Raw genomic sequence first — 11,593 nt, forward strand, 5'->3', positions numbered from 1 at the left:
CCAACGCACCCACCCACTCCACAATAATGACATCAATTCGCATCCAATGACATCACTTCCGTTTGGGAAAATACATGTCCAATAAAACGGAAACTGCCGCTATGAGAAGGCCATTAACATTGTTAATATGAAATTGATAGTTAGTCTTTGAAGACTTCACCTTCGGTTTTTGGAAATTAACGGCCAGTGCTTAAACAACCTCCTTAACAAAAAAGTTATACACACTTCCGTTTGAATGATATTATTTCCGGTTTGGGAAAATTCATGTCATAGTCAGTCGGACGTAAAAATAAAATAGCTTAAGCTACTGTACATTAATAACAACGTTATTTGTATACAGCTAACATCAAAAGAATATCAAATTTATAAAGGCCAATGATGTAAAATATAAAAATTTATATTGTATGTAAAATGGTGTCCTGGAAAATTGCGTCATTTACGAGTCAAGATCAGCGTGGTTACATTAAGAATTGTGAAATATGAATGTTCATTTGCATTACAGATCATTGTGCATTTGTATGTAAAAAGTAAGAAGTTTCAATCAAATTAACCCAATTTTGACATATATTTTAGAAACTATAAAATCTCTTTTAATCTAATTATGATGTAATTATGATGCATTTTAGTGAAAATGACAAACATACTTTACGTTTCACGTAAGTCACTTTCAACCTTTACAGATCTGGACCCCGCCCTAACGATGACATGTATCACGTTACACAGACGTACAGTAAATCCTTCTCGAGTTAAACAAATCTATTTTTCAGGCTGTGGCCTTGAGGATTACCTTGACCATTGGAGAGGTGATATGCATGATGTGATAGCCTTGAGATGGCCAAGCACCGCATTGTTTCAAAAACAATATAACAAGTACTATACGAACGTACAATGACCGTTCTAGTGATCTCATGATTGCCATCGTTTATCATACATAAGTGTTCCAACTTTATAACCACTACGTATATACATGCAAAATGCGTTAAAAGCAGAATACATTTTAATGGGAAGCATACTTTATGAATGACCTTCACCTTACATGTCAGGTTACGGAAAGGGGCGAGTGGTGACGAATGGGTTTTGAGTGAAAAGACCGAGGGATTTCTGCAAATGATAATGCCCTGAAAAAAAGCGTTACCGTTATTATAGCTAAAATGGATGGAATTTGTTATCAAATAAAAAGAAACAACAATTTCGGTTTTGAAACATTTACTGCAATCAACACACACTCCGGCGCAGTGGTGACTCAGCATAACACCACTGCCACAGGCTAATTTGCATATCACGTGACCGGACTTTTCTCTCGTTTGTAAACAAACGCGCTTTTTCAGAAATCAGTATAGAACGGACTAATGCAAGTTTTTTGGGGCGCTTTACATATTGTTTTGCATAATTATATAGATATGCTACTACAACTGCGACAGTGAGTTGCATGACAATATATATTTATGCATCAAAGTGACCCTATCGCTATCTCTCCATATGGCTTCGATGACAGCACGTGGAGCCGTACAACCAATGTAAACAAAGGATAACTACGCAAAAACAAGTAGATTTTCACGTATTAGGATACTTTCTTAATGAACCGTAACCATTCTTTGACATTTGTTCATGAAAATGTGTAGACTTGTCAAACATGAAACGGATGAAAAGCAGATGCAATATCTTGAATGGACTGTGAAAGATGTGACGAATCGTCACATGGCGCTGGCCTGTGGCAGAGGTACTATGCTGGCTGGCTGCCGGTCGCATGGAACTCTGGGTAGGAGAGTGCAATCAACACGAATGTCACTCATTCGTCACCACTCGGCCCTTTCCGTAACCTGAAAGAAGACTCGTCCCCCTCTCGATGAATGTTATGTGCGAAAATACGACAAACCAATCAGAAAGCGCGTTTGGCTTCAAGTACATCGGTCAAAGAATCCCTCAGCTATAATTTTTGATTTTACATACGTCTTGTATCCAAAAATAAACCCAAGATACAGATAAATTTGTTCAATCATATTTCATATTAATTTAAGTCCGATGTGTTTTAAATATTATCTGGAATATATAACATATAGGGGAAAAAATATGTGTGAATCATTACGCAAAATGGCCGCTGAATTTGAAACAGCGTTGGCGTATGCCAAAGACAATATTGACATCAGTTTTAAATTAAAGGACAAGCAAGAAGAAACTTTAAAAACAGTGTTCGCAGGACGTGACTGCATAGCTGTGTTGCCAACAGGATATGGGAAAAGTCTCATTTTTCAACTTTTGCCTTTTCTTCTCCAGAGAGATCGGCCAGTTCCAGGAATTGTCATCGTCGTCAGCCCCCTGAATTCACTCATGCAGGACCAAGTCATCTCACTATGTGAGAAAGGGGTCAAAGCCTGTTTTCTGAACTGTCAAGGTAAGCAGGTACATATGTCATGTCTATAGGCCTATATGTTTGAAATGCTGACATGAGTCAATATTTTATGGTAGAATCTAACAGATAACCGTAATATGTTCATGAAAAAGGCTTAATTAGCGTAAATTAAAACTTGACTGTTCATTGTTCATCAGCATCAGCAAGAAATCGAACTGGCTTAAATAGTATCGTGATCTATCATGAAAAGATGCATAGACTTATATACACTTGTTAACTGCAGTTTGATCAGTTCACACATTTATTATTTCATCATAAGTATGATGGCTTCATACTTTGATGAAATAATAACGAAGTGTATATATTTTAATGTTGAAATTAGATGTAATGAAGAAGCTTTTGAATGGTAGTCCGCAAGATTTATCTTTGGACATCGGTTCCATTCCGGTCAAAGGCAAACACATCGTAAATCCTTATTTATTACATGTATTTTTATTTTGTGATTCAATCTCATATTTTGTTTAAGTATTATTATTATTATTATTATTATTATTATTATTATTATAGATGTTTTCTAACAACTAATTACTTCATTGCAAATAAAAATACACACATATTCTTCTGTTTGCTTTATGATTTGTTAATTGATCAATTACCTTGCCACGTAGGACATAAACTTAATTCAACCATATTACTTTCAGGATATGCTGGAAACACATTTAGGATAGTCACCCGACATATTGTAGGAGATGAAAATGATGAACGAGAAGAGGGTGATGGAGAACCCAGTGAGACCGATGTCCATGCACCTGTATATGTCAGCATGGCTGACTTAAGAAAAGGTGTATATAACCTTGTGTATGCTCATCCTGAGACTTTAGTAAACAACAAGACTGTTGGAACAATGCTGCGTTCCAAAATCTATCAAGACAGTGTTTGTGCAGTTGCCATTGATGAGGTGCACATGATATCTGAATGGTTGGTTATAGTGTTATTGTTACTGTTTGTAAATAACTACAAGTATGTATGTTAAAAAGGAATCTTAAGCACAGTGATAAGTATTTACAATTGTGAAGAGACCGCCTCCGTGGTCCAGTGGTAGATCGTCCGCCCGGAGAGCGGAAGGTCCGGGGTTCGATCCCCAGCCGCGTCATACCAAAAGACGTTTAAAGATGGTACTTGTTGTCACCCTGTCTGGCGTTCGGCATTAAGGGGCTAAAACAAGGACTGGTCGGCTCGGAGTCAGTATACTGTGTCTGAGTAGGATATTCATGTTAAACTGCGGCATGGTATCTCAGTGTGCTAGCACTATAAATCGGCACCAGTCCGGACTAGTACAAGCAGCCACACACACACATACACGTGCATGCACATTGCTATATAAGTGCAATAATCTTGGCCGTGACGTTAAACCCCATTTCACCTCACCTACAGATGTGAAGCATACATAACTATATGCACTGTTTTCACAGGGGTCCCAAGTTCCGGACAGCTTTCAATAAGCTATCAGAAGTTATCTGCATTTTCCCCGATGCTGCACACCTTGCTCTGACAGCCACCGCCACACCTGCTGCTGTTAAGACACTTGCCTCAAATCTGCAGTTCACAGATCATGGATTGGTTACGATCAACCCTGATCGTCCAAATATATATCTTGAGGTTAGTGCACTTATATATTGAAATTGCTAATAATCTTGACAGTGAGCATGGTGATGCTGAATAGTTTATGTATATATTGTACCAATTATCCGACAAGAGCTATATACATATTTGGAAATGGTGCATTTATTACCATTACTTCCAGCAGCTGCTGATCATGTTAATGTGTTGTGTCATAAGGTAACATTGTGTTACAAATTAAATTTGTGTGTGCAGAGGATATAATGATATAAACTATTAACTGTGCTGTGTAAATGATAAATATGTTGAGTAAACATACATTCTCTTCAACAGGTTAAATCAAGGCTGCCGAATATAAGGAAGTTTGACAAGTTAGATGACCTAATACATCCTCTAGCACAAGAGTTGCATTCCAAACTTGCCGATTTCCCAGTCACAATTGTATACATAAACAATGATGCAGACCTAGGCTATTCCTACCAATATGTTGCAAGATACCTTGGACAAGATGGGTATTTACCTAAAGACTGCCCTACTCCAGAGAATAGGTTGTTTGCTCAGTTCAACAAGGACTATACAGAAGCAATGAAACTTCACATTATTCAGGAGCTCAGGAAACAAAGTCCGAAATTAAGACTTGTTTTAGCTACAGTGGCTTTGGGTATGGGATTGAATGCCCCAAGCATTGCTCGTGTGATGCATTTCCAACCACCAACAACCTTGGAAAAGTATTTCCAAGAAATCGGCCGTGCTGGTAGGTCCGGACAACCCTCAAGTGCAGTCTTGTTTTACAATAAAAGTGACATTGCAGCGAACCGTGAAGACATGACAGATGCAATGGTGCAGTATTGTGTCACAAAAGAATGTTTGAGATTACACCTAGGGTCTTACTTTGGATTTGACTCAGTATTGTTCAATGGAGATTCTGACCATTGTTGTTCGAACTGTAGAACAAAGAAAGGCTCTTGCCTTTCATGAATGTATATGAGGATTTTCAGAGACTGTACTGTATGTACATTGTTTTGCTTTTTTCTTGTACATGATCAGGAAATAACAAGTTCATGCAATGTTTGAGCAGACACTGAAAAGATACCAGGGTTTACATATGTTTCAATTGTGGTCCCCTGTTTTAGGTCATTGTCGTTTTTTGCTAAATTGTCTGGAGATACATTGTATATGGCATTGGATTGAAAAGGATGGTAACATCAAGAAATATTGTGGGCATTTAATCTATTTACCATGTGTATCTCATGACGGGGATATTGTCAGGTCAAATTTATTGGTTGTGTCTTTCTAAAATGTTATGGTTATATGAACATAATTCTGTATTTGTAAGTCAGGATAAGCTGAGTTGTGACCTGATAATAAACAGTGTATGACCATGTTTGAGGTCTGGTTGAGAATGTATGATATGGCCATGCCCAGCAAGCTTTGACATCAACTTCTATCAAACAATTTTCATGAGAGAATTATTATACTCTCAACCCTCAACATGCTCCACAGGAAGAACCTTTGAAGTTTCTATGATTAACAATTGTAGTCTGAATGAATTTTCTTGAAAACAACTCATAATTCTGTTTTCAGATTCCTGACAATGAAGATATTTATCAGATGTATGCAATATACTGATCAAATTACTGCCATAACCTTATGTTAGCCAGTAAAATACCTTAAATGTGCACTATTGTGCAGAAATTTGTTGTCTAAAGTCTCTGGGAACAAATACTTTCCAAAGCCCCGGTGATTAAGGTAGAATGACACCATTAAAGGCTAACAACTAGCAGAAACCTGTTGGTTTTCCACTTGGATTCATTATTTTTGGCAACAGTAATCTTGTCCAGAGTAATAGCGTCTGTCCTGTCACCAGATAGTACAAATACAAATAATAATTGCACCTTTGGTCTTTGCAGGTCACTTACTTTCCAGTACTATCATGGCACCATATGCTCTTGAAAATAATTGTTATTTTACAAAATAAATATTATGAGTATATTCGACTGTCAGAATGGAACTCAACCAGTTTGCTTTTTGTAGTGCAAGGGATAAGTCATTGTCCTAAGCTGGCATTATGTCATAGTTTGTCTCTCCTGTCACTGTCTCAGCTGTCACTTTAAAAAAAGTGACAGGACAGACATAGTGTTCAATAAATGTTTCAACATATATATATATATTAAAAGACAAAGAAAACATGAATGGTAATTTATTTGGTATGGTTGCTCGTTGCATGAAAATCTGAATATTACTAACATTTGGGTCAATAAACACTGATTACACTGCACAGTAGATCTTTGGTAACAGCACAGACTTTTAATAGTGACAGCACAGACACTTTTCAGTGACAAAGACATTTTAGGATTATTATTCTTTTTAACATGTTGAGAAATAATGAACAATTATTCATTTTACTCGTCCTTTGTACATGATTAAGAAATGTAACATATTTAGCAACTCTAAAGGAAAGTAATGTTACATGATCACTTCAAACACTGTCTATGAGAGTGGAGGTGTGTGTGCTGACAGAATGAAGAGTCTGAATGATTATGAGATTCACCAAAAGACAAGTAAGGAAATGGTACAAAGTTCAGATGATATAGATGGAAAGACAAAAGGAAATTACCCAGCCAGTTGATACAAATGAATGCCTGGGGAAATATGTTGTCATTATGTATAACATATCATATCTTGGTTCTGTTGAAGATATAGATCAAGGTGATGTTTTTGTGGAATGTATGCATAAAATGGGAAAGCACAGGAATGCAAATTGTTTCTTCTGGACACGCAAACTTAAAGACAAATGCTGGTACCATTTTGAGGACAAAGTTAGCTTGGTACCAGAGCCTTCCAAAATATCACTGTCCTCTGACTATAATACATATTAAGCCTGCACACTTTACACTTATATTCAATAACTGCTGTTATTTATCAGCTCAATAAAAACATTTCAAAAGTGAATTCTGATTTGTTGTTTTTTCATAGGCCAAAATGTTACTTTTTTAGAGAATGACTCATATATGAATTTGGTTCCTAAGGAGGATGTGACAGTTGAAGTCCTAACCGGAATCACCATTAACTTTGTACTTTTTTCACCTAGACCCACCAAATGTTCAATCTTACTGACTGTGCATGAGGGATTGCCAATGAAGTCAACATCTGTGTTCCAAACTGGAAATACTCAACACTTTGTTACGAAGTTATAATAAAGTAAGGAATCTTGATAATGCAGTAAGAAATAATGTCATTGGAAACCTCTTATGGCTGATCACATCTATATTTATTATTCTTCGTCTTCGGTTTCACAATCTCCATGCTGCAATATGACCCCTTGCTTCAGTCTTGTCAAAGTGTTTGCAACACTTGTCTTGAACAATTCCAGATTGAAAGTATAGGGAGACTTGCATATTCCAGCAAAGTCAGATAGGTCTCTTCCTGGTGTTACTTTCCATGGATTGTTGTTTTTCAGTACTGATAGAATTTCCAGAATATCTTCAGTTTCCGATCTTTTGCGATGCCTTGACACGAAGTTTGTTGTATCTGTCATGAGTAGTAAATTGTCCACCACACTTTCAACTACTGGGGCTCCCTTAGATATCTTTACTATGGACTTCTCTGTTTTGTTTGCACCTAATCCACGGATCAAGTCCTTTAACACTAATACTTGATTCTCTTTTTGCATGTCAGATGCTTTGTTGTGCCCTCTCCTGCCAGTGGGATTTACAAAAGAGGCAGCCCTAACTTTCAGAGACTTGCGTGGAGTCATCATGACCTCTATTTTGAGGATGTAGTCCAGGCACTCGGTCATGTATTTTGACAGGGATGAGTGTGAATAAAATAGTGGTGTCATGAATTTCAAGACGATGTTGCAAAGTTCACGGTTTCCCTCACTTGTAGCCTCTTGCATGCCAAGAATAACAAAATACCAGTTCAGGAAATTCACAGCGTAATTGTGCAGATCATCATTCATTGATGCATCCTCTTGTATGGTAACTGGGGTGGTGAGACCAGGAATTGTAACGGACACCCCATTCCTCACTTGTCCTGTAGATACACTAATAATGAATCTGTTGCCTGGTGTGTGCACTGTCACCTTGATCCATCCATCCTCAACGGGCAAGGTTAGTTTCCTGGTGTTCATTCGAATGATGACACTGATATCTGCTGTCTTGGAGCTCGATGTCTGAAAATTGTAAAAAAAACAGATGATAAGTGCATCAGTTTAACTACTGCAGAGAGTCCAACAGAATTATGCAAGCTTTTGTTTTAGTGGTATAGACCACACTCTGCAAAACAAGATATTTAATTGTTCAAGAGTTATATATACTGTTAATCTTGAAATTAATGCAAGTGTGAATTAAATACGAATAAGGCGAGTGGTCTTTGCTCGCATGAATTAATTTATGTCTCATTGCACACTTTATTTGCTGTTCGGTTGGATTAAGGTAAGGATAAGTATCATTCCACTGGGTGGGGTGGGGGAAGAGCCTTATTGATATTGATTACCATTTTCGCCTAGCGGTCGGCAGTCGTTATATTTTGAGACGCATTAATTTCCAGATTTAAAGTATGTATATGTGGAAGCTTACAACTTGTTGTTGCAGTGGTGGAATGAACACAGAGTCAATGATGTCATCCATGAACTTGTTGAAAACTTCTTCCTTTTTGTTGCTGTGCCACATCTTAATGGTTTCGGGCATGTCTGGGTGATGTGGACTGTCATTGATAGTTTGCATGTTCAACTTTTCCATTGCCAGATTCAGGAGATAAGAAGTACCCACAACATCCACAAACTGTTCGTGGGCCTGTGAAAATAAAAACTGACATCAGTGTCACACAGTACATAGTTCTTATCACTTTAGAAATAAACGAAGTGGGAGTTTATCGTACAATGTCTGTACCTTTTCTTCCAATACCAATTCTCAATCTCGCCCACTTTTCGGCCATCCTGTTTATCTGTATAGCCAAGCTACATATATGGGGAACATCTTACAAGACAATTCCCTCTCGAAAATAACATTGTCCAATATATGAGGTCATCAAGTTGAATCTCCAGAAATCATGTCACGATAGAACAATGGTTTATGGTTAAATAAAAAACATTTGACTCTTCACTGTTCTTTGCTTTCTTATATATTATTAGTTTAGCTAACCAAGCAAAACATGATTAGTTTGTAAGGCTTAGTGACACAATGCTTATAAAATGATATTGAAACCATATCTTGACATCCTGGGTTATGTCATACCTTAAATCTGACCTTCACCTTGCCATTCACATTTGTTCTCTGGATAACCATCTTGAGGTGACATAGCGTACCCTTGTCGGTACCCTTATCGAGTTTTAGAAATTTCTTGCAAAGTTTCTGGATGAAAGAAATTCTGAGATAATTCTCTACTAATAATCAGTTATCAGCACACCACATTTATATAAACTGGCACTGATCAATACTTCCAGTTTATCATCTGAATTCATTATTCAGGTTGATCATTCATTTATTTTGCCTTAAAACAACAAGTTCCACAAACATGTATCTTGACTTTGGAGTATCCTTGCAGCATATTCAGAAGCATGAAATATATTTAACAGTTAAAATAATCATTTCAGGGGTTGAAAAGAATATGAAAAATGTTACTTGACCAAGGGAAAGTATGACGAACAGTCTTACTTGCCATATTTTGAAATGTACTTGTCCAAAATCAAACCAATAAATTAAGTAAAATGTTACATCTACAGAACTGAGAATCAGAGATAATGTTCCCTCACTATTACGCCCCTCAATATTGCATTAATTCAGTTTTAGCGTGGTAACGGGAATGCATGGCTCCCAAAATTTAATTACATATTTAATAAACGCAAGTTTTACACTGACACAATGTTTCCCCCCCCCATCTCTGAAACCATTATCAGCTGATACCCACGATTACATGTCTTACCTTTGTGGAATGACTGTATTCATTAGCCAATTTCATGAGATTGTTACATAGAAGATATCACATGTGAAAATGAACCAGATGAACAATGAATAACCATACCTCCAGAAAGTCCTGTAGTGTGTGAAACATTTCCACAACAACTGGTTCTAGTTGCTCAAATCTCTCCTGTTGAGTGTGGCATCCTTCCCTTAGGGCCTTGGCCCCTTGAAGACAAACTCTGGTTAGTTGATCTCCCCAACAGGGACTTGCAAATGCTCTAACTCTGATCCTGCAACGACATAAGTATGGGTGTCATTTCCTTGGTTTGTATAAAAAAATAAACTGGTAAATAAAAAAGATTTACAATGGTTATCAAAGCTTCATTTCAAACTACTGCCTTAATGCTGTTGTCAAAAAAGATGTTATGGAGCAGATGTACATTGTATAGAGAGAAAAGTAATGAATTATTCAATCCATTCCACCTATGTAATTAATTTCTCTTTCAAATACATTTGCATACTGTGATTGTAGCTGTCTTAGCTTCTGATTATTGTGAGCTATGTTGCTAGCAAGTAAATTACCTCTTCCTGCTTTGGCATACCAACGGTTTATCCATTCCACATAACCATCCATGATGCCAATGCAGTCTGAGTACTTGGACTCGTTCTTCAACATTATTGGAAGGATGAATATGGATGATCGCTTTGACATTTCCTCTTGATGATCATGGGGTATATGTTCTGGAAGAATGCTTTTCATCCAAGACAGTCCACTAATGTTATGAACTAATTTCCTTGCAATGAAAATTTTGAGGCAGTTTCTGAATTTTTTAATTTCTTCAGGGTTTGGGAGAAAATGATCTGGACCAATCTGGTCAGTATTTCCAATTGGAGCATTATCTGGAAGATGCATCACATTAACACGGTCCAAAACAAAATCTGAGGCAAAGAAGTGGTAAACTTTGGACTTGTTGGTCATTCTGATATCATTTGTATTGACCCTCAGATCAAGATTGTGCCCATTGATCTTTCCATCAGCTCCTGCAAAACAAAGTCAAGTCATACATTGCTCTCTCCCAAAATTGCAGTGGTGGTCATAGCTCTCGAGTCTGAAAAACATTAAGTAAACAATTGTAAAAGAGAAAAAAACATGATTGAAAAAAATAACAGTAAAATATATGGACTATTAAATGAATTTTTGAGCACACAAATGTTATAGTTTCCATTTTGTAAAAAATTACAATGATTTTCAGAACAGATCCCTGTAACTGCAAAGTCAACAATTCAGTATTTCTGTCAGTAAGGAAGCTTAAGCCATCTCTGCATTGTTACCAATACTAAAACTTGACTTTTGTAAAGTAATAATGTTTTTACTTGCACTACAGTAATCAATTGTATATATTTTGTTGTTAGAAAACAAACAACACGTATGATAGTACAGATATTAATCTTTACACAAGAATAAGACATTGAATCACAAAATACATATACATGCAATGAATAAGGATTCTCAATGTGTTTGCCTTTGACTGGAATCAAACCGATGTCAAAAGATTAATCTTTCAGACTACCATTCAAAAGCTTCATTACATCAAATTTCAATATTAAAAATATACACACTGTTGTTATGCACAGATCATACTTGTGAAGAAATAATAAATGTGTGAACCTTTCACACTTGTGGAGGAAATATAAACACTTAACCAGTCACTACTCATTA

The 11,593-nt window shown here is 36.7% G+C and overlaps 1 protein-coding gene and 1 pseudogene across 1 annotated transcript; one reads left to right on the top strand and one right to left on the bottom strand.

The window, feature by feature from the left end:
- Positions 1–2,086: 2,086 nt before the first annotated feature.
- LOC124128740 (ATP-dependent DNA helicase RecQ-like) lies at positions 2,087–5,562 on the top strand. Its single transcript, XM_048389747.1, has 5 exons — positions 2,087–2,392; positions 3,052–3,328; positions 3,823–4,009; positions 4,304–4,835; positions 5,555–5,562. The coding sequence occupies exons 1-5, from the start codon at positions 2,092–2,094 to the stop codon at positions 5,560–5,562; spliced, it is 1,305 nt and encodes a 434-aa protein (XP_048245704.1). The 5' UTR covers positions 2,087–2,091.
- Positions 5,563–7,244: 1,682 nt separating this feature from the next.
- LOC125376990 lies at positions 7,245–10,867 on the bottom strand (annotated as a pseudogene).
- Positions 10,868–11,593: the final 726 nt, after the last annotated feature.

This window comes from Haliotis rufescens, unplaced genomic scaffold, assembly GCF_023055435.1.
Source record: "Haliotis rufescens isolate VD_foot unplaced genomic scaffold, xgHalRufe1.0.p SCAF_8, whole genome shotgun sequence".
Lineage (NCBI taxonomy): Eukaryota > Metazoa > Mollusca > Gastropoda > Lepetellida > Haliotidae > Haliotis > Haliotis rufescens.

What these genes read in the sequence shown, in the direction of transcription:
- LOC124128740 (XM_048389747.1), top strand. Translation starts at nt 2,092, where the DNA reads ATGGCCGCTGAATTTGAAACAGCGTTGGCGTATGCCAAAGACAATATT. An exon ending in CTGTTTTCTGAACTGTCAAG is followed by an intron (nt 2,393 to 3,051) that starts GTAAGCAGGTAC and finishes TATTACTTTCAG; the next exon opens with GATATGCTGGAAACACATTT. An exon ending in GTGCACATGATATCTGAATG is followed by an intron (nt 3,329 to 3,822) that starts GTTGGTTATAGT and finishes CTGTTTTCACAG; the next exon opens with GGGTCCCAAGTTCCGGACAG.